This window comes from Dendropsophus ebraccatus, chromosome 5 (genome assembly GCF_027789765.1).
Source record: "Dendropsophus ebraccatus isolate aDenEbr1 chromosome 5, aDenEbr1.pat, whole genome shotgun sequence".
Classification (NCBI taxonomy): Eukaryota; Metazoa; Chordata; class Amphibia; order Anura; family Hylidae; genus Dendropsophus; species Dendropsophus ebraccatus.
This window is the reverse complement of record NC_091458.1, coordinates 91,421,352-91,444,550: the sequence shown is the minus strand read 5'-3', so window position 1 is coordinate 91,444,550 and position 23,199 is coordinate 91,421,352. Positions and strand designations below refer to the sequence as shown.

Here is a 23,199-nt window from a genome sequence, read left to right as displayed (position 1 = left end):
CAAATTACTTACGCGTTTCAGGAGTTTACCTGACTAAATTCTGGCAGCCAGCATCCTAGTTAGTTTGGTCTGATTAGGTGAACTCCTCCCACTCTCTGTAAAATCAGAGAACATGTAGGTAGCATTTTGTAGGAAAATGTAGGTAGCATTAGAAATTTTTATGATTGAGAAAATAAAAATCAAGATGGCTAATAACCTGTGCCTGCCATGCCAGCTAAAACAAGTGTTGCACTATATAAGCTAATGAACAAACAAATTGGCTGTGCAGTCCTCCAAAATAATTAAAGATATATTTTAGTCCCCACTGTTTGAGTACAGACATACGTATAAGAAATTGTAAGAACAAAGTGGTGGACCAACGCTAGGAGTAATAGCAAAAAGGTTTTTATTAGGGTGCTTTAAACTATGTACAGTGTAAATTTTTCCAGATAGGGAATCGGTAAACCGACAAAAGAGGGAAAAAATAGGTAAAGTCCAGGTAAGTCTGCCTATTTCGCCCTGCCTCAACTCTAAGGAGCCGCTAGGATAGGGCTTCCCCCTTGCCCAGCGGAGGCTGATCCCTGCACTAAAGGTGGAGCTGTCTCCACCTGTCCAGGTCTAGTGTAGGTGAGACGTCAGAAAATTCTCTACAGGGTCAGTGATAAGTCTGTTATTTCTCTACTGGGTCAGTGGTGAATCCGTTAGTGTGCACTGTATGGTCATAAATAGCTGTCAATGAGTCAAAATAAGCTCCATGTCCAGAATGTCATCCGACGCGTTTCCCCCAACAGAGATAAGGATCTTCTGGGTTCATCAGGGATGATCATGGATCAGAAAGGCCCTGTCGTGGGTAACACAGCCATAGGTGGAGCTTAATCTAATAAAAGAAGTGCAGTAACGTGAACTAAGTGGATGGCTAACTTGTACATATGAATTGTTAAATAGGTGATATGAGTGTACCACTACCGTACCTCATTTACAGAGCATAAGAAGTCACTTTGGATATTGTAAATAATATAGATGTGTAGGTATATTTCGTCTCCTATGTAGTGACCAGGTCACTTGTGATGATTGTGCAATGGAGCTGTCAAGAAATGGTTAGCACTTGTAGGTCGAGGTATATTAACCCCTTCCCCCAATATGACGTCCAGGGACATCATGAAAAGCAGTGGCAGAACGCATCATGACGTCCCTGGACGTCATGGCTTCTCTGCCTCCCCCCTCTGTTCTTAGATGCGATCGGGCAGCAGGAGAAGGCTGTATCACACAGCCTCCTCTTGCTGCCACTGCCCAGAGAGGAGCCGCGCTCCCCTGGAGCAGTTAACCCCATAGACGCCGCGGTCGATGTTTCCCCCATGCAGCCGTCCCCTCCCCGTGCTCCCCCCCCCTGCGGCCGCCCCCTCCCTGTGCTCCCCCGGCTCCCTCTGCATTCTCACCCACCCAGAGCAGCGCAAGCAATCGCGCGGCTCCGGGAGGGTATCCATAGCAACCTAGACGCTTCCCAGTGCGTCTGGGTTGCTATGATTTCTAATGATCAGGCCCCTGCACTTTGGCAGGCACCTAATCATTTGAATGATCTGTCAGTGTAATACTGACAGATCATTCAATAATGCATTACAGCACAGATCATGTGCTGTAATGCATTATAGATGTGAAAAAGTGAAAGTAAAAAAAACACTAAACACATACATACATACATACTTAAAGAAATAATGAATTACAATAAATAAATCAAATACATAATAAATAATTAAAATAAAAAAATATATATAAATTAAATAAATATACACATTCCCCATCCCCCCTTTATAAATGATCCCCTATAAATAAGATACACATACTTGGTATCGACGCATCCGTAATGACCCCGTCTATTAACCAGTTACATTAATTATTCCACCAGATTAACGCCATTAAAAAATAAATAAAAAACTAACAAAAATGACAATTTTTTGTTAATCCCGCCCCATAAAAAATAAAGGATAAACCTATCAAAAAGTCACATGTACCCAAAAGGTGTACCACTAAAAGCGTTAGCTTACGCCGCAAAAGAAAAGCCCTCTTATAACTCCATTGGTGAAAAAATTTAAATATTACAGTTCTTACAATATGCAAGACACAAATAATATTTATAGTATAAATGCCATAAACTATAACAAGAGCTATATAAAATGGATATCACTGTAACCGTACCAACCTGACGAATAAAGATAACATGTCATATGCAACTTATAGTAAATGCCGTACAAAAAAATAACGAAAAACTACTGCAAAATTGTGTTTTTTATTTGTACCACCTCAGAACAAAATTAATTAAAAAATGATGAGGGTATCACATGTCCCCCGGAATGGTACCGATGGAAACGTCAACTTGTCTCACACAAATATTTTGGCACCCCAAAGCCTCTGTGACATGATATAATGGCAAAGAAAAGACCCCAAAATCCCCCAGGTCTCTGTCATGTCTTCGGCCTGTGGTTGAGTCAGGTGACGCACTGTGGCCACATATGGGGGGTTTCTAGAAACACTGGAATGAGGGGAATAAATAGTGAGTTCCATTTCTCAGTTAGCATTTGATGTGTAAGAGCAAAAAAATGGATCAAAATGGAATATCTGCCCAAAAAATGAAAATGTTAAATTTCCCCTCCAACTTGCTTAAATTTCTGCAAAACACCTAAAGGGTTAATGAACTTGTGAAATGTTACTTTGAATACGTTGAGGAGTGCAGTTTTTATAGTGGAGAGATTTATGGGGATAACTAACATACAGGCCCCACAAATCCACGACAGAACTGAACTGGTCCCTAATGAAATCAGAATTTGTAATTTTCCTGAAAATTTGAAAAAAAGCTGCAAAATTTCGATGCCCTCTAACATCCTAACAAGTAAAACGACGTTCACCAAATGACGTCACCATAAAGCAGACATTTTGTAGATGTTGCAGTAATAATTAGTTCATGGGGCATGACTATTTTTCTTAGGAAAAAAGAGTTTTGAAGATAAAGAAACATACATTTTTCAAATTTTTCAAAAACTACTGAGTGTTTCAACCAAAGTATACCACAAACATAAAGAGGAATATGTCACAAAAAAACAATCTCAGAATAATCGCGATAGTTAAAAGCATCGCAGAGTTATAACTACATAAAGAGAGACAGGTCAAATTTGAAAAATAAGCCCTGGTCATTAAGGCCAAAACAGGCTGCGGAGGCAAGGGGTTAACCCAGTATTGCATGAATATTGTTAGTAGAATTGTAGGTGGTCTGTAAAACACGAATGAATACAACATTGTGCAGAACTTGTTAAGGCTAAGATCACTTCAGGTGCATAAAACCCAGTAGTGTCACTACTCCGGATGTACCTGTATCGTCCAGGTGTGTTGGGGAACAGCAGGATACATAGACATAGATAGCAGGATATTAATGTCCGGTAGAGGTCCCGGGGTTGGTTGGTCTCCCTATTGGTCCCCTTGTAGAGAAAGAGGGGGAGATTAGCAGTATACCTGTGACCCAGGGGCCCCCTTGGGGGTAGTAAACTGTGTGCTGTATATATACATAAGTGTGTGCATGAGATAGGTGGCCCACGCAAGCTCTTTCCCGGCCAGATACGTCCCCCACCCTTCCTCTGCCCCTGCATCTACCATTAAGTAGATATCCTGCCTCTTGCCACTTTAAATTTTGCCTACTATAACCTGTAATTTCTATGGTTATATTCACATCTCTAAGTTTATCATGCAATACTGGGTTAATATACCTCGACCTACAAGTGCTAACCATTTCTTAACCGCTCCATTGCACAATCATCACAAGTGACCTGGTCACTACATAGGAGACGAAATATACCTATACGTCTATATTATTTACAATATCCAAAGTGACTTCTTATGCTCTGTAAATGAGGTACGGTAGTGGTACACTCATATCACCTATTTAGCAATTCATATGTACAAGTTAGCCATCCACTTAGTTCACGTTACTGCACTTCTTTTATTAGATTACGCTCCACCTATGGCTGTGTTACCCACGACAGGGCCTTTCTGATCCATGATCATCCCTGATGAACCCAGAAGATCCTTATCTCTGTTGGGGGAAACGCGTCGGATGACATTCTGGACATGGAGCTTATATCGACTCATTGACAGCTATTTATGACCATACAGTGCACACTAACGGATTCATCACTGACCCAGTAGAGAAAAAACAGACTTATCACTGACCCTGTAGAGAATTTTCTGACGTCACACCTACACTAGACCTGGACAGGTGGAGACAGCTCCACCTTTAGTGCAGGGATCAGCCTCCGCTGGGCAAGGGGGACGCCCTATCCCAGCGGCTCCTTAGAGTTGAGGCAGGGCGAAATAGGCAGACTTACCTGCCTTTGTCGGTTTACCGATTCCCTATCTGGGAAAATTTACACTGTACATAGTTTAAAGCACCCTAATAAAGACCTTTTTGCTATTAGTCCTAGCGTTGGTCCACTATATAAGCAAAACATAAAAAAGAAATCTGTTCCTTTAATATATTATCAGCCATATTAGTTCATAAACAAACCACTAACAAATCAAGTATTTCATCTAATCAACCATAATAAAAGTCTAAAGTAGACAGCTAATATCAATCATGGATCATGCTTCAGCCTCCTTCCACAGCTGTTCTCTACTGAAATAATTAATAATCTGGATAACAGGGTCGTTCAAGTGCTCTGTCACCATCTGAGGACTGTAAGTGAAGAAGACTCATGCACAACCAAAAATGAAATATACGGTATCAGTTTGAGTTTATAACACACAAATAACCTCTTAAAAGACAACTGTTTGCAAACCTGTAACAAGTTTTGTACTTAGACCAGTCCTGACATGCATACAACAGAAATCTACATACAATCCATTTGGGAAGCCTTCAGACCCTTTTACTTTATCACATTTTATGTTGTGGCCTTGTGCAAGAATAAAAATAGAATGTTAGAAATCTTTGCTAATTTATTAAACAAAAAAAAAAAAGTATTGAATTGACATACATATTTAGAGCCTTTACTCATTACTTAGTTGAAGCACCTTTGGCAGCAACTACAGCCTCCAGTCGTCTTTGGTATGATGCCACAAGGTTTAGGGATTTTCTCCCATTCTTCTATGCCAATCTTCCATCTGTTCCATGTTCCATCTGGTTAAAGTCAGGGCTCTAGTTGGGCCACTCAAGGACCACTCAAGAGTTGCCTAAATACATTGTTTTACACAGGCTGATTGTTGGCTAAATAAGCATTCCTAGTAATGCTCATTAATGATAATTGGCCCATGTAAAAGAACCCTAAAGGTGATTTCCCATTTCAACTAATATAGTTAAAGTTGTAGGGCTCGTCAAGATAAATATTTTTGCACATGCATTAATTTAGCAAACTTGTCTCCTTCTCCTGATATGCTTCTTTTTCCCTCCCATTGTTGACAGCTTGTTATCTAGGTTATTGACTACTGCGCTATAAGTAGTGGTCTGGCTGGTGGATATGTTGCAGTGAAATGATAGAATCCAGGGATTTGATTAAATCCCGGGAAATGATGAAATAACCACTCTGTTCCATCATTTCCCTGAAGAAAGTCAGGAATGTGATCAAATCCCTGACCTCTTTCAGGAAAATGATGGAATTAACGAGTCAGTAGCTGCTTGACTCTATGTTTGGAGGCTGAGGCAGATGGGGAGCAAAGTGGCACACCTCCCGGCAGGCATATGGTAGTGGGGCGGACAGGACCTCCTGGCAGGCATATAGCGATGGAGGCGGACAGAGCGGCACACCACCCGGCAGACATATGGTGGCGGGACCGGATGGGACCGGAGGCGGACGGGAAGCACAGCAGCACACCTCCTGGCAGGCATATGGCGGCAGGGCGGACGAGACCGTAGGCAGACAGGGAGCAGAGCGGCACACCTCCCGGAAGGCATATGGCAAAAGGGCAGATAGGGAGCAGAGCGGACAGGCTGGGGGAGCAGGAGGTATGTTACGGGGCGGATGGGGAGCAGAGCGACACACCTCCCGGCAGGCATATGAAGGCGGGGCAGACGGGGAGCAGAGCAGACAGACTGGGGGAGCAGAAGGCATGTTGCAGGAGAAATGAGCGGCACAGGGAGCAGAGAGGCATTAGAGTAAGCAAATGATATGCCTCAGGGGAAATTATAGAATTCATTCCATCATTTCCCTGAAAAGGGTTAGGAATTTGATCAAATCTCGGACTTTCTTCAGGGAAATGATGGAACGGCGTAGTTATTTCATCATTTCCCGTTCCTTGATCAAATTCCTGATTCTATCATTTCACTGCAACAAATATAAAGCTATCTTGGCCGTGCTCTGAATCGGCGCGGTCCCGGGTGCCGCTTGTAGCGCGAAACCTCGGCTATTAGTGGGCACGGTCCAATCGCCGTGCCCGCTAATAAAGTAATCGGATGCAGCTGTCAAAGTTGACAGCTGCATCCGATTACTTACTGCAGCACTTCCCTGATCCTGGCTCGGCACTCGATTGCAGCCGGAAGCAATCGATGTGCCTATCTCATCGATCTGTGCTGCATATCTATGCAGCATAGATCTCAATGAGAGATCAGTGTACTTATACTAGAAGTCCCCCAGGGGGGCTTATAGTTTAAGTGTAAAAGTAAAAATAAAAGTGTTATTATTAATAAAAAGACCCCTCCCCTAATAAAAGTCAGAATCACCCCCCTTTTCCCATGTTATAAATAAAAATAAACAAATAAATAAACATGTTTGCTATCGCTGCGTGCGTAATCGCCCGAACTATTATTTTATCACATTCACGATCTCGCATGGTAAATGGCGTAAGTGCAAAAAAATCCCAAAGTGCAAAATTGTGCATTTTTGGTTGCATCAAATCCAGAAAAATTGTAATAAAAAGCGATTAAAAAGTCACATATGCGCAATCAAAGTACCGATAGAAAGAACACAAATTGGTGCAAAAATTGACCCTGACACAGCCCCATAGACCAAAGGATAAAAGCGCTATAAGCCTGGGAATGGAGCGATTTTTAGGAACATATATTTGTTAACAATGGTTTGAATTTTTTACAGGCCATCAGATACAATGAAAGTTATACATGTTACATATCGTCGTAATTGTAACGACTTGAGGAACATATATAACAAGTCAGTTTTACCCCAGGGCGAATTGCGTAAAAAACGAAAAACCCCAAATAAAAGAAATGTTTTTTTTTTTTCAATTTCACCACACTTTGAATTTTTTTCTGGTTTCGCAGTGTACTTTATGAAAAAATTCAGCCTGTCATTGCAAAGTACAATTAGTGGCGCAAAAAATAAGGGCTCATGTGGGTTTCTAGGTAAAAATATACAAGTGCTATGGCCTTTTAAGCACAAGGAGGAAAAAACAAAAACGCAAAAATTGAAATTGGCTTAGTCCTCTAAGGGTTAAGGTGAATGGGCACCTTTAGAAGGTAGGAAGACTGCACTCCATGGGTTGGTGGTGCACGACGTGAACCAGTCCAGCAGTATGTTTAGAAGGAAAACTGACACTCACCAGATCAATTTGAGCTTATTTATTTAGTGCAGTATATATCGGGGTACATCATGTACTCTAATGCATACTGCATTAAAAGGGTATCTTTAAACTTTTATTGGTTTTGAGAGGATTTTGTTTTCAATACTTAATTTGATCTACAAAATTGAACCTACAAAATCCATTACTAACAATAAGGAAATTGGGTAGGACACAGAAAAATCGTAGTAAGCTAATTGTAGAAGCGATTTATTTTTAGAATGTTTTTTTTTTTAAATGTACTGTATGTTATTGTTTGGTCTCTTATAAATTACTTAATGGAGTTTTAACTATTAAGGGTATGTTCTTGCATACCATATTGCAGTGGATTTTATGCTGCAATTTTCTTGCAGTGAAATGCAGTGCTGATTACCATTAAAGTCTATGGCACTCCATTCTTGCTGTGGATTTCTATTCCACTGCGAGAATGGAGTGCTATAGAGTTTTAAAAACCTAAGATATAGTGCTGATGTTAAAACAAAAAAAAAAAAAAATAAAGCAGCTATTCCTACCTGTCTGCACTCCCCAATCCCCTCTTGCACTGTCTCTGGGTCCCCTGCTCAGTGATGGCCAGTTCGGCCTTGTGCTGTGCCCCTGGAGGCAATGATTGGCTCAGGGGGCTATGACCCAGAGACTCCACTGTAGAGCATCAACAGAAATAAAAAATGTGACCAAACCACTATAATAACATTTATTGCAGTAAAAGTGGCACCTACATGACATGTTTCGGTAGTGTAACCCCCTTTATCAGAAAAAGTGCACTTTTTTCTGATGAAGGGGGTTATATTTCTGAAGCATGTCATGTAAGTGCCACTTTTGCTCTTTATGGGTAGCGCTGACTAATAGTTGATTGGTCACATTTTTTATTTCTGTTGATTTTACATATTCACAGGCCCCTTTCAGGGAGCATACCATTTACTCTATCCCAGTCAGCTTCAGCAGCCCTTTGTACCACTTGGATGCTCCAGCGGATTCCTCTGAAGCAACCTGTTGTACCCCGGTAATCAGGGTGTTATTCACAAAGCCAATGTGACTGCAAGGTGAGTACAGACTGTGTTTCACCCCTTATATGCAATATATTTAGTGGTATCAAGGCGCTGCTGCCTGTATTTTGTGTTCTTGTGTTATTTTAGCCGGACAGCATCAGGAGAGAGGGTAGGTAGGTAAGAATGGTTTCTTAATGTTTTTTTTTTTTTAAAGCAGCAGCACATTACCTTAACTTTTACACCGGTATGGCACTATATTTTTGCACTACAATAAAAATCTGCTGTGAGAATGGGCTTTAATGGTAATGAGTATTGCAACAGATTTCATTGCGAAAGTTGCAGTGTGACATCTGTTGTGATATAGTATGTACTTTTTAAAGAAAGTATATGGTATCAAAAGGTTTGGCAGTTTGAAAATGATGAAGAGAATTTAAAAAACATATACCATATAGAGCAGTTTTCTTTCATCTCTTCCAATGATCAAAGTGCCTAGTTATGCTGCTTCATGCCTATCTATCTTATCTCTGCAAAAATAAAAATTCCTTTTTCACAGGAGTTTTGTTCTTAACCACAATGTACAAAAATTTTTACTGTTAAAGGGAATGTGTCTTCAAAAGAGTAGTCCACTTAAGAAAATTTAAACCTGTAGAATTCCTACCCATACTTTAAGCTTGTTTGTAATAGTTTTCCATTAGATTAATTGGGCTGTTTGTCTGCAGCACATCCTGACTCATACCCTGAAACAGCAGAAGATCCTCACTTCCTGGTCCTTCTGTTTTACTAGTTTCCAATCCTCTGTCCTCCCCCTCCCACCAAATTCACATGATCTGCCTCTTCTGTTGCAAGGAAGCTGTAACACCCTATCTCTAATCCTGCCCACCAGACATCACACCAATCAGTGAGCACCTGTCCAAGGAGCGGAGAAACACTAAAACAGTGACAGCATTCCTGAGCAGTATAGTATAGGGAAAATGAAACAGTTGTTTCAGCTCCCCCCCCCTCTCTCTCTAATCTATCTATCTATGCAGATGAATAGATCTGCATAGTGGAATGAGCTTTGCATAGGTCACAGAGCATGCTTAGTAGTGTTTCCTGTTCATATCACTAGGACAGATATTGTTGCCTACTGTACGCCGATGGCGTTAATGGAAAGCTTCTCTTTAAATTCAATTAAAAATAGCTTAGCGTCATGGCTGTCCCCATAATAATGTACTAAAAATTTACAATCAGAAAATAGTAAACAAAATGTTTTGGTACCTTGATCCAATTTGCAACGGACATACATTAATTTAACCAATGTTCCCCTCAATGAGTTCATGCATAGTTGAAATATTTTATATACCACATATGACTACTAAACTTTAAGTTTCTTTTTTCTTTTTTTTTCTTTTAGGAACATGTATTTGTGGTGAATGCACATGTCATGATGTAGACCCAACTGGTGACTGGGGAGACATTCATGGTGACACCTGTGAATGTGACGAAAGGAACTGTAAGGCAGTCTATGACCGGTATTCTGATGACTTCTGCTCAGGCAAGGCACATTCTCTAATAATCAAAACTATGATTACTACTGGTAACATGCAAGGAAATGTAGTCTGATCCAGAAAAAAAGAAATGTAGAAATGAAATTTGAGCAATTGAGCATGTCTTATTTTTCACCTTACACTCATAGATTTTGTGGTTTATATACTAATAAATTGGAATAGACCAATATGAATAAAAATGCATGTCAGGAAGCCAGTGATAACAGAGCAGGAATTGTTTTTTCTTCTTTTTTTATTTTCTTGAAAGAGAAAAAACAACTGTAAGTGCCTTATAGTGATCTTATTTGCCCTTAATACTTCTATACCAAGATTCACGATGCACACCAAGGTGACTTTGGGATAATTAAAAGTGCACTTATAGAGCACACTTCAGCTGTGGTTAAACGGCATGTACAGCCAGTGCAGCTGCACAGGGGCCCATAAAGGAAGAGGAGCCTACTGCCTGCTCAGTTGGCCCCCTTTCAGCTGTGCAGCTTCTTGGAAAGCACAGCCGTTGTAATATTCAGCTCACTCACTGCAAGGCACATATAAATCGACCAACAAAACACAGTTATCACTGAACTCATGGAGAACAGTGAAAAAAATTTCAATGAAGTACTCAATCAAGAGTCTCCACTGATGCCCCCAAAAATTTTGATATGCAAAACAGGAGTCCGTGGAGCCTCGGTTGCGAGTATCAAAACACGGGATAGCCAGATATCTCTAGCCTGTTGCCACGGGGTGCCTCCATGATAGGGAGAGCACCACACCACCCTGATAAATAGCCCCTTAAGTCCCACTCGGTTGCGAGTATTGGAACATAAATAGGGAAACACCAGGGTGGCCCCTTTTTGTCAATGTCTAACTCAAGGTGCGAGTATTGCGATCATGACAAGGGCTTGCCAAGGCAGGCTTCCATCCACAGACAGCCGTTTCGGGGTTTTTGCCCCTCATCAGTGTGGAGTAGGATTCTGGCTAGTTGGGGCAATAGCAAATCGACCAACAAAACACAGTTATCACTGAACTCAAGGAGAACAGTGAAAAAAATTCCAATGAAGTACTCAATCAAGAGTCTCCACTGATGCCCCCAAAAATTTAAATATGCAAAACAGGAGTCCGTGGAGCCTCAGTTGCGAGTCTCAAAACACGGGATAGCCAGATATCTCTAGCCTGTTGCCACGGGGTGCCTCCATGAAAAAGGAGAGCACCACACCACCCTGATAAATAGCCCCTTAAGTCCCACTCGGTTGCGAGTATTGGAACATAAATAGGGAAACACCAGGGTGGGACTTAAGGGGCTATTTATCAGGGTGGTGTGGTGCTCTCCCTATCATGGAGGCACCCCGTGGCAACAGGCTAGAGATATCTGGCTATCCTGTGTTTTGAGACTCGTAACCGAGGCTCCACGGACTCCTGTTTTGCATATTAAAATTTTTGGGGGCATCAGTGGAGACTCTTGATTGAGTACTTCATTGGAATTTTTTTCACTGTTCTCCATGAGTTCAGTGATAACTGTGTTTTGTTGGTCAATTTGCTATTGCCCCAACTAGCCAGAATCCTACTCCACACTGACGAGGGGCAAAAAACCCAAAACGGCTGTCTGTGGATGGAAGCCTGCCTTGGCAAGCCCTTGTCATGATCGCAATACTCGCACCTTGAGTTAGACATTGACAAAAAGGGGCCACCCTGGTGTTTCCCTATTTATGTTCCAATACTCGCAACCGAGTGGGACTTAAGGGGCTATTTATCAGGGTGGTGTGGTGCTCTCCCTATCATGGAGGCACCCCGTGGCAACAGGCTAGAGATATCTGGCTATCCCGTGTTTTGATACTCGCAACCGAGGCTCCACGGACTCCTGTTTTGCACAAGGCACATATAAAGCAAACTATAAAGAAGGATTATACAGTACATAGCAGGGTTTATTATATGCACATCATAAGAGATGAACCACTGAAAGAAAAAAAGTGACGGTACATTTTAGACACATTATGGAAAGGGTATCAAACTACCATATTTTCCGGCATATAAGACGACTGGGCATATAAGACGACCCCCCACTTTTCCAGTTAAAATATATAGTTTGGGTAATACTCGCTGTATAAGACTCTTCCAATGCACACCAAATAAAAATTAATAAAAAACATCAGTCAGCAGCGAGATCTGAGAAGGAGGTACAGTAATACCTGTACAAGGGCGGCCCAGATGGCTTAAAGAGGTGTATTTTTCTGGGCACAGCTCCACTTTACTGTACACGCCTGCAGCTTCCTCTGCCCTTCATATGGTTGCTGCATATAGCGGGGATGCTGCCGTTTTTTAGCTCCCCCCACCGTATATGCGTCGACAGCAAATTCTCCAGTCGAATTCTGAAGTTTTTCAGCACCCACCCTATAAGACCACCCCTGACTTTTGAGAAGATTTTCTTGGGTTAAAAAGTAGTCTTATACGCAGAAAAATATGGCACTCTAAGCAGGGGAAGTAACGTGCTGGGGGGCAAACAAAATGGATTGCAAAGGTACCTGGCAATTTGTTTGTGATCTACTATTAATGTCATTGGGCATCTGTACCAGAACCCGTGCTTTTGCATCACATCAGTAGAGCCGTTAAAAAGCAATTATAGGAGCCCAGTATCAAAGCAATGTCATTTACAGCACCCTTTAATAGGTATATAAGATCATTTTTAGAAGTAATTTAATCTTGTGAACAGGAAATACCATGTTATGTAATTCCTTGAATATTTTAATAATCCTAGTCTGGTAATGTGTCATTAATATTGAGTAAAGGCTTTATGTACATGATTAATTTATTTTTCCATTCTGCCTGTGTAGAGCTGTATACAATTCCCGTATCATAGCCTAGCCAACAGTGTACAGCCCTGGATGCAAGAGTTTTGCATGCAATATTTTGTAACTTTTTAAAACCCCATATTGCAAGTATGCTATCATATTTTATATTAAAAAATATTTGTTGTATATAAAATTGAAAGTATCTGAAAAAGTCAATCTAGCATCTGTGTACAATACTTCAGGAAAATGAAGAGTATGTGGCCCATTTACTATACAGTTATAGTGCTGATCTGATGTGTGCAAACAAAACAACTGTCAACCTTGCTTCTGTGTTGCAATGCAGTCATTGTTGGTTTCATACAGCCCATATCATGCTGTACATTGTTGTACAGCACTTCAATATGAATGCTGACTGTAAGTGTATCAGGAGCTGGTTATTATGTCTCCCCCCCCTTCTGAGCTGGTGAGTATGTGCCACAGTGCCATAAACAGGCTAAATGGTTACTATATCTTTTGGACCATTAGATGCATCTGACAATAAGATGTACCACTGGTTTGCTTAGTGTCATGTTCTGACCAGATTCTAACCAAATTCATTGCATTAATTCTATAGACTTTTAAAATATATCTATATATAAACTGTGAAATTACGGGCAAAGATGAATTTTTTTTAAGTTTCACTAACTTTAAAGTGTCACTGTTATAACCTTTAAAATCTAAATCAACAGTAGATGTGATATAAAGTTCCCGTGTTTTGAGACTCGTAACTGAGACTCCACGGACCCTTCTTTTGCATATTTGAGTAGATGTGATATAAAGCAGGTTTGCAATTACATTCATCATTTTTGTTTTTTAGTTCTCATGCTATATAACAAAGCTATACTTACTTGTATCCAGGTCCAATCTCCTGAAGGCAAGTTTTTATTCTTGTGCTGGTTGAAAAAAGATTAAACACATGAAGTTTGGTCAGCACAGAGTATCACTTTTTTTTTGGACACATTGAACCGTGACACTCAGCTGCCTTCAGGAGACTGGACCTGGATTTCAGGTAAGTATAACTTTGTTTTACAGCATGATAACTAAACTACAATCTTGAAAGTTATAATGACAAGTACACTGTAAATATAATGTATGAGATTCTTTGCTCACTTTTTAAATTATTCCCACTTTGCAGGGATGATCTGTCTACTTGATTTTGTCCCTTTTTATACAATGTGGCATTTCTTACAGTACTTTATGGTTTGTTCAGTGTATGCTTGATGGTAATGGTGATTCATGGTGCAGGTCATGGGCAGTGTAACTGTGGACTATGTGACTGTAAAGAAGGATGGACTGGAAGAAAGTGTGAACATCCACGGTCCTGCCACCTGTCAGTAGAGGAAAGCAAGAAAAGATGCCAAGGAAGCTCTTCTCTGCCATGTTCTGGAAGAGGTAACTTAACAGGATGAGAGATTCTTTTGTACAATACACCTATACCAGATGATTTGCCATTTATATGTTATTTTGTGCATGAATACTTGCATTATATTTTATAAATGCAATACAGTGGTACCTTGGTTTCAGAGTAACTTGGTTTAAGAGCATTTTGATTTAAGAGCTCACAGTTTTTAAAAATTGTGACTTGGTTTAAGAGCATTGATTTGGTTTAAGAGCTCCCAGCACTGGGTGGAAGTGGGAGTGGGAGAGGGGCATGGTCTGTACAGCTGGGTCTACAGCACTGTACTCTGACCCAGGAAGTCTTCTCTCATCTTCCAAATCATTGAAGATCCATCTTCAGGCTGGAGCTTGCATCAGGGGACAGGACTGTGGAGGTAATCTCTCCATAGCTGTAACCCCTCTCTCCCCAGACAGAGTGCTACATGTATGTGCCCACATCTGCCCTGCTCATTCCTTCATGCTCCCTGCAGTCTCTGTTAGTCCTGATTGGTCCATGCTGAACACCCCCCTCCCCATTGCTGTCATGTGACCACACAGACCTCTGACAGCAGCCCTCCTTCTCTATTCGAGCCTCTTGTACTACGCTACTGCTTTATGGGGATCTGCAGTTCCATCCTGTATCTACACACTGCGTCTATTTTTCAGGATTATGCACTTACTATACATTATACTCCATGTGCTGATTGCTATACTGTACAGTAACTTATAATATCATATTCAGCTGTTTATAAATGTTTGTTTTATTTGTTTTACATGTTATTCAGAGTCTAAAATCATTATTTTTGAGCTGTGGAACCAATTTTCTGCATTTCAACGATTTCATATGGGAAAATTTGCTTTGGTTTAAGAGCGGATTTGAATTACAACGAACAAACGAATTATGCTTGTAATCCAAGGCACCACTGTATGCTTTTTTCAGGGCATTTTATTAGTGATTTGGTGGCAATCGCTCGAATGAAGTGGTAGACATGAACAGCAGCGCGCACTGTCTCTTCATCTCCACTCACAGCTAAAGTAGCGGTGGATGGAATTGTAATTGAAGTCTAAGGAACTTCTGGCAATTGCATCTCCTGGAAGTTATTATATTTCCGTCTACAGGCTACTTTAGCAGTAAGAGCGGAGATGCTGGGGCAGAGCGCGTGCTACTAAACACATCTGTCCCTTTGTTCTAGTGATTGGCAGGAGTCTCAGCACCTGGACTCCCATCGATACCAACTTCTGACGTGTCGGTTTTCTGTCCCCAGCTCGGCAATTGTTTTAGGCTGTCTGCAGCAGCCTGAAACAATCGAGTGAAGAAAACATTGATCAATGCAGTACATAAGTAGTGCATAAATCCCTATAAACAATCATGGTAGTACTCATAGGAGTCCCCTAGGGGGACTACAAATTAGTTTAAAATAAAAATTTCTTTCTGTGAACACACTTACCATTTCAGTGTGCTTAGTGTGGTGGTATCTTGGGCTCTATATATACTGAACATTTTTTGAACACCTTTTGATATGATTGCTACTTTATTATTTGGTATTGTGGGCAAATGTGCAATATTATCATTATCAAAGACATTGCTGCTATGAGTTATCTACATACATAAAGACCAGAACAACAAGTAACATGACATATATATCTAGGTGATTTCTTACAGGATTGTGCAAAGACTATGGAAAAGAAAAAGCAGTGTACAGCAGTACAGCATGTGATGTCATGTATACACCCCCTTAGGGCACTGTCGGAAAGAACCGAAAATAGAACTTACAATGAAAAGATCAAACCAAACATGGCCGCCACACCCACCCCACACAGACAAAAAAATTAAATAAATGTAAGCATGGCCACCTACCACAGTGGCACATCGATGCTAATGTCCTACCATGCCTGGTTGTCACGTCTGTGCAAAAATGAGGTATGAACTAACTGTGGTCATGCCATGCATTTTATGTTTTGCCTACAAAAATAAGAAAGCAGATAATACAATGCATCATATTGTTAAGGTGCTCTCTTGAAACATGCAGGAAATACATATTACACACACAGATGTCAAAATAGCCCATAACAGGCTGAAGAGCTGTCCTGCCTCAGTCAGTGATTGGCTGAGCAGGTTGTCACTGCTGAGATAAGTCCGTCTCGGAAATGGAGGCAGGATCTGTCAGCCGATGACCTGATTATGACATAGAAGGAAAAGGTAAGAGTAGGTTGCTTGTTATGTTCTCCCCAAGGGCAGCAACATATTAAACGTTTAATATACCTTTGATTGAATTTGTGTAATAGAGACAAAACTATACATTTATTTTAAGAAAGTTATATTACAAAGTAATGTTACTCTATTAAATCAATGTATTTGCAGAAAAAAACTCTGGAGTACCTCTTGAGAACCATAGGAAACAATGCAACAGATATAACATTGTTTTACTGAAAAATATATTTGAAATGCTCTGTTTACCGGTCCTGAGCAATTAGAAAGTTTTCCAGGGTATTATCTCTTTTCATTGTAGTCAACCTTGTTTCTAAAAATATCATGACCTTATCATTTTGGAGCACCAGCCTACTCGAGACAGTCTTTCCCCCATGCCGTCAGCTTTTGTTAAGACTGAAAATGGATTACATTTTTAGACTTTTAAGAACTATTTTACACTCTCTGCACTTGTCTGAATTGCTTTAAGTACACTGGAGTTCTGATTTAACCTTCTAAAGCCTTTGCTGCATGTGGTGTACTATGCTGCCAGATATAATTGTGTGTGGGAGATTTAGGAAAATGGATGAAATATTGTTTTTTTAAGAGGTGAGTTTACCCTTTATCTTCTGTGCTTTTTCCAGTTATATGTCTATTATTGATATAAAATCTAGTTTGTTATTCAATCATAAAAATGATGTATGCTACAGAAGCTATAAAGAGAGCCAACACCGAGCTAATACCTCAACAGTTACTAGGGGCAAAGCTACTGAGCTTCTGTGAGGAAACGGTACCGTATATATTATTTTGACCCTTAATCACTGTGCATAGTGGAAGAGAATTAGGCTACTAGCTACAGTGCTATTGAGGATAATGACTGCACCAATAAACTACAAATCCATATGTGCATCTCAGCATACTGGGATTTGTATGTATATGGGGCACAAAGCCAAATATTTGCCACAGGTGAGGGGAAAGCCTGGCTCTAGATGTTTACAGTGTGGATTTTACCATAATGTTCTTTGCTATTTTTTATGGAACATGACTGTGTGTGGTCAGAAACTACAGGAAATACAGTGTCCATTGTACCTCTATCAACATGGGCAGACAAATTGTTACAGAGAAGGGGTACTCCCTAATGTTTACTCATAAGTGATCATTAATTATTTTGAATAGAAGTATCCATCTGTGTGCAAACAGCATCCAACAGCTGTGCAAACTATGGTAATTCTTCTATTAAAACTTAAAATCTTAAAGTTTGTTGTGTTAAAGTTCCTAGGACTGAATCATTTAAAATATTTTAATAAAAAAAAAAAAAAATGACTAGTTGAGTGGCATGATCCAAATACATAATACTCAGATGTGGCCATATAAGAGTATGTTCATGTCATGGTTTGGGCATCCGAGGTGTGGATACATTAGAAAATGTTTCAATGGGTTGCCTTGCATGGCCTGATAGTAGTCCATCCAAAAATATATATCAGTGAGCATTTTTTCCAGAGAGTAATGGGGGTAATTATAAACACTTTACTATTTGTGCATTAGTAGTTAGAATGTGAATTGCCAACTATTGCTTGAAACAAGTGCCAGTTGACTATAGACAAATAAACCATTTATACAGCCTAACTGTTCAGTTTTTGGCAGTAAATGCGTGTTTTTGTTCTCTATAATACATTTAAATAGCCTTCAGATACAGTTAAAGCGTTACAATCCTTGCAATATGCAGTTTTCTATCAGATGAGACAGACTTCAAGTTAGACCCTCTCACCTACAATATTACTTGTTGGGGTATTCAGATTTGTCATTTTCCGTTTTGTTTCTAAATAAAAGGGTGTCTTGAGTCTTTGATGGTTTCCTGAGTCCTGTGAGATGTTGGGATTGAAATAAGGGCTTCAGAATGGCACAGAATAATTCTGGTGGGTGGGTCGACCCGCCTCCAGTGCTTCTGCCAGGGCCTGGTGGTACATTCACTTAAGGACCTCAACATACCAGACTCCTGCCATTTTCCACCATATCTTTCCTCACTGGCACAGAAGCAGTCACCACCTTTTATAACTCCACTGTTCCCCAGCTCTTGGCTCTGTCACCCCCTTACACTTGATAACATTCTACGAATCAACAGGCAGCCTGGCACTCCAATCTAACCAAACAACTGAGGCTAGTGTCCAGGGCAGCAGCACCCTGCATGCTAGTGAGTAACACAAGCAAGCACTCCTTAAAGCAAAAGTACCATCAGACCTAGGTGGCATGTTCCTTTTTTCAAAATGGCGCTTTTCTTTTCTCATTTACTGGCCTGGCTTTGTGCACTGGAGGTGGGTCCAGCTCCCCCTTGTGTGACAATATCCTCTCAGACACAGCCCTGTTGGTTCTCATTCAGTTGTGTCACCGAACCTTGCTGGTGTATGAGAAGAAAGAAGCGCAGAGTGTGGGAACCAGGTTGCAATTTGAAAAAAGGACTGTGTTATTGGGATCCCTGACGGTGAGCAGGTACTGTAATTTTTTTTTTTTTGCCTAGGTCTAATGGTACATTTGCTTTAATTTCAAGCCTGCACTTAACACTGCCTTCATCATACCACACCAAGCTTCATCATACTGTCTCCTTAACCCATCTTACTCTTCCCAAATAACCTAATCATCTTCACAGAAGAAAAGCTCTCCAAACTACTGCCATTCTCACCATTCCACAGAACATGCCCTAATGAAAGCCAAGGGATCGTTAACTGCCAAAGCCTTACACCAGTCCTGTGCTTCTTCCTCTTGACGTATACTCTGCCTTTGACACAGTTGACTATTCCCTCCTCCTACAAACTCTTTCATTCTTTAGTGTCACAGGCTTGGCTCTCTCCTGGATATCATCATACTTTTTCAACTGTACATTCAGAGTATCCTGCTCACATACCACTTCCTTACCTTGACCCCTCACTGTTGGTGGCCCCCAAGTCTCTCTGCTAGGGCAACTACTTTTTTCCATTCATATATTTGGCTCGGTGCAGATCATAGAATTCCTTGGTTTAAGTACCATTTCTGTCAATTACAGCCAATGGCTGTGCTCTCTTCCCTGTCCTACAAGTCCACTGCCTTGGTCACCTTTGGTTCTGCTCTGTCATTCAAACTGCACATACAGGCTCTTACCACCTCCTGCTACCTCCATCCAAGAAACATTTTCTGAATCTGCACTTTCCTAACTCAACTGCACTAACGCTGACTCAACTAAACTTGTGGAAAATGGCCTTATCATTTCTACTTGAACTACTGCAACATCCTCCTCTTTTACATCTTCCATCTTTGTTCTCTTTAACCCTTCCTAACTCCGCTGCCTAACTATTCCACCCCTTCTCTCATTCCTTCTCTGCCTCTACGACAATCTCTTCACTGTCCATAAATTCTGTTTAAATTGTTAACTATGATAAACAGGGCCATCCACAACCTGCCCTTTCTATATATCTGTGACTTCATACCACCACTCACGCAATCTCCAATCCTTACAAGACCTCCACCTAAGCTTTTACCTTATCCAATCACAACTGGATCTGTCTCAGGTGGGTCAGAGGTACCCATACATGAACAATCTGCAATTGTTCACAGGCTGAAGACTGGGGCACTAAACCCCTGTTAGTAATGCACCCCACCCCTAAAATGTAACTTTTATTAAAACTGCGATGCTAGGTGGATATTTCAATTACTTGATCCTAACCTGATCCTGTCCCTTCAATTTCCAGGCTGCAGCACTGGGAGATTTCTCCCCCAGCCTAATCACTGTTAAAAGCTGCATATTTGCCCCATCAAAGTGTTTCGTCACTTATGTACTACCCGAGACTACATGGACCATAACTTGTTGTACTCTGTTATGTCAATTAATCCCATATAATTCTGTGTTAAAGGAGACATATATGACATAATCGCCTATGTAAGAAAAACCGCTACTTACTACGCATATACTGTCACTTTACAAATTACGTGTATATGTTATACTAAAAATAAATAAAAAGAAAGTTGATAAAAAAAAAAAAAGTGTTTCGTCACTTGGCAGCGTCATCAGGTAGATATGGCTTTTACCATCCCCATATTCCATACACCATCAACCATCACAACTTTCAAAAGCAACTTGAGAGCCCATCTCTTCAGACTAGTCTACAACCTACATCCATCTACAGGCCCAGCTGCCATCTCACTGCATCTCAACTTTTTGCAGTCTTTGTCTCATCCTGTGAGCATGCATGCTGGTAAACAAATGTTCTTTTACTTTGCTGCTGCTAAAATCATTTATTTCCACACATTAATCCTTTAATAATAGAATACAAGCTCATTGTTAAATGGCAATAAAAATCAGTTAAACATATCGATATAGGTATTTTTCTAACTTCAATATTTTGATGATTGTTGTCCAGATTTAAGTCTATCATTTCATTTTTGCTCAGTGTAGCCTCTTGCTTCCAGTCCCAACATTATCAAGCCAAGGTGATTTATATTAATTATGTAACAATGGCTTGCTACTCACATTACAAATGATATGAATAGTCTCAGCTGCTAGTCAGTAAAATAAAAGAGTTTTCATGTTGCTTTCGATTTGTTAATGTGTTTTTAATCTTTATGAATGTATTAAAAAGAAAAACAAGACATGCAAAAATCTGTAATGCAAAAAATATACACTTTACTGGTGAGTAAACAGTTGTTGCAGTGCATGTAGGAAATGTTGAGGCCTAGCTAATGGTGGCAGTTACCTAAAGAATAGCTGCCCCTGATGCTTAAAGGGGCATTCCCATCTTAATGCTACGACTACTTGACCCCCAACAGCCTGCTTGGGACTGTTGGGAGTCAAAGAGTCATAGCACTAAGATGGGGCCTCCAGAGGTGTCCAGGAAGCTGAAAACAGCTGAGCTGTTTTGTGCAATTTGATTGACATTGACCTTAAAGTGTTACTGTTATTTGGAGTAACTTTTGACGTGTCTTCAGACCCCGCTCTGAACTGAAAACCCGGGATTGCAGCTGTGAGCGGGCACGGTCCGATCGCTGTGCCTGCTATTAAGGCATTTAGATGCAGCTATCAAAGTAGAAAGCTACATTTAAATTCCTTTTTCCCCCATACCTGTTTTCTTGTGGCGGAATCCCCCTCCCCGGTGATGCGATCATGTAGGAGCGATCCCTGCTTCCTGCTAATGGCGCTAATTCCGATCTATTGTTCTCGGCTGCAGCAGGCCATGTGATGTGATGTTTCAGGGAAATCCTCCTTTTTTACAGTGTACCTGTTGTTTGTAAAAACTTTTGAAATGTCATAGGGACATGTCAAAAATTTAGATCAGTCCAGGTATTAGTATTCAGAGCTGTACTGATCGGGAGAACAAGCTTGAGAGGGTCCGCTGTACTGCGGGCACTCCCGCTCTATGTCAGAAAAAAAGAGTTAGGCTCATAATTCATTATGGAGTCCAATTTATTTATTTTTTTTCCCCTACACATAGTGGGGAGCGAACTGTGCTGCAGCGTGTGCTCTCCTCCCACTCGTTCTCCCGATCTGTACAGGTCTGAACACCCCTGGACTGATCAAAACTTTTTTTAATGTCTCTAGGGCATTTTAAAAGTTTTTGCAAACGACAGCTAAATGGAGTCTGTCATCAATAATGGCCCTCACCAGCTACCACATTAGTCATATTAATGGTGGTAAGAAAACTCCGAAAATAATTATGTTGGAAATACATGCTTAAGTTATTTTTCTAAAATTTCCGATGATATTTTATAAGCAGAAGACACTGTATCCCCCTAACTTCTGAGCTCTTAAATGATTAAAAATGATTTGCCTCTTTTATGAACTGGCTGCCTTAGTAACTGAAATAATCCATTCAGGAACCCATGATGATTGGCTGCTTCAGTGTAGCAAAAGCTTTACTGATCAGGGCCTAGTGTTAATGATAATAAGGTCAGAGCCGAATTCAGACTTTCAAAGTTTCTCCAACTTATGATAAAACCTCTAAATATTCCAACAAATGTTAAATCACTATTTCTGGATTGATAATGGCAGTTTAAATATACAAATGTTCTGCAATACATATTCAACAGAGGAAAATAATATTGTCACTTTACATAATGTTCACAGGGATTAACTCTACAAAATAGGACATATAAATTAGGTAAAACCTACTTTAATTTCTGAGCACTGATTTGCCTAAAACTCTGAATTATTAAGAAGATAGTGCCGTGACTTACTGGAAAAACAAATCACCTGAGACTTTATTAGACATAACTAATTGGGTTATTACTTTTCCACAACTGTTCTCAGTAATCTAAATCCTTCTAAGGATTATAGTTCATAGACCATCACTGTCATTTCCTAGTCTCTTCCTAGATTCTTCTTATCATATTGAACCACTTGCCTTACTTATCTGTAACTGAGAACTTCCATTCTGATTTAATTCATTTGGTTTTGGCTGTTACAGAACATGCAGACATGGAAAAGAATGAAATGCAAAAACTGTGATGCAGACCTTAAGATTTGTGTCATGGCTTTTAGACAGCACAGTGGGATATTGACTAATTACTGGATAGTATGTATTGTATTTTATTTTAATTTAATTATAAAAACACACAGACTTTAGGATATAACCAGGTTTAGATAATGAAAGTAAAACACTGAACAGTTCATACTAAGTAAAAGTTCTATAGAAAGTGGATTTTTGCATCCAAATTACTTATATTATGGCTAAAAATAAATGTGGCCCAATAAGTGTTGTGTGAACTTGCTGATCATTCGGCATTTGACTCATGATGGCTGGAGAAGTTGGATG

General features: G+C 40.3%; 1 protein-coding gene across 1 annotated transcript in view; it reads left to right on the top strand.

The window, feature by feature from the left end:
• ITGBL1 (integrin subunit beta like 1) overlaps positions 1-23,199 on the top strand; it is a 175,608-nt gene that overhangs the window by 69,959 nt on the left and 82,450 nt on the right. The window contains exons 6-7 of the mRNA XM_069970707.1: positions 9,904-10,044; positions 14,104-14,250. Coding sequence (XP_069826808.1) covers positions 9,904-10,044; positions 14,104-14,250 — 288 coding nt within the window. The remainder of the gene's footprint in view (positions 1-9,903; positions 10,045-14,103; positions 14,251-23,199) is intronic.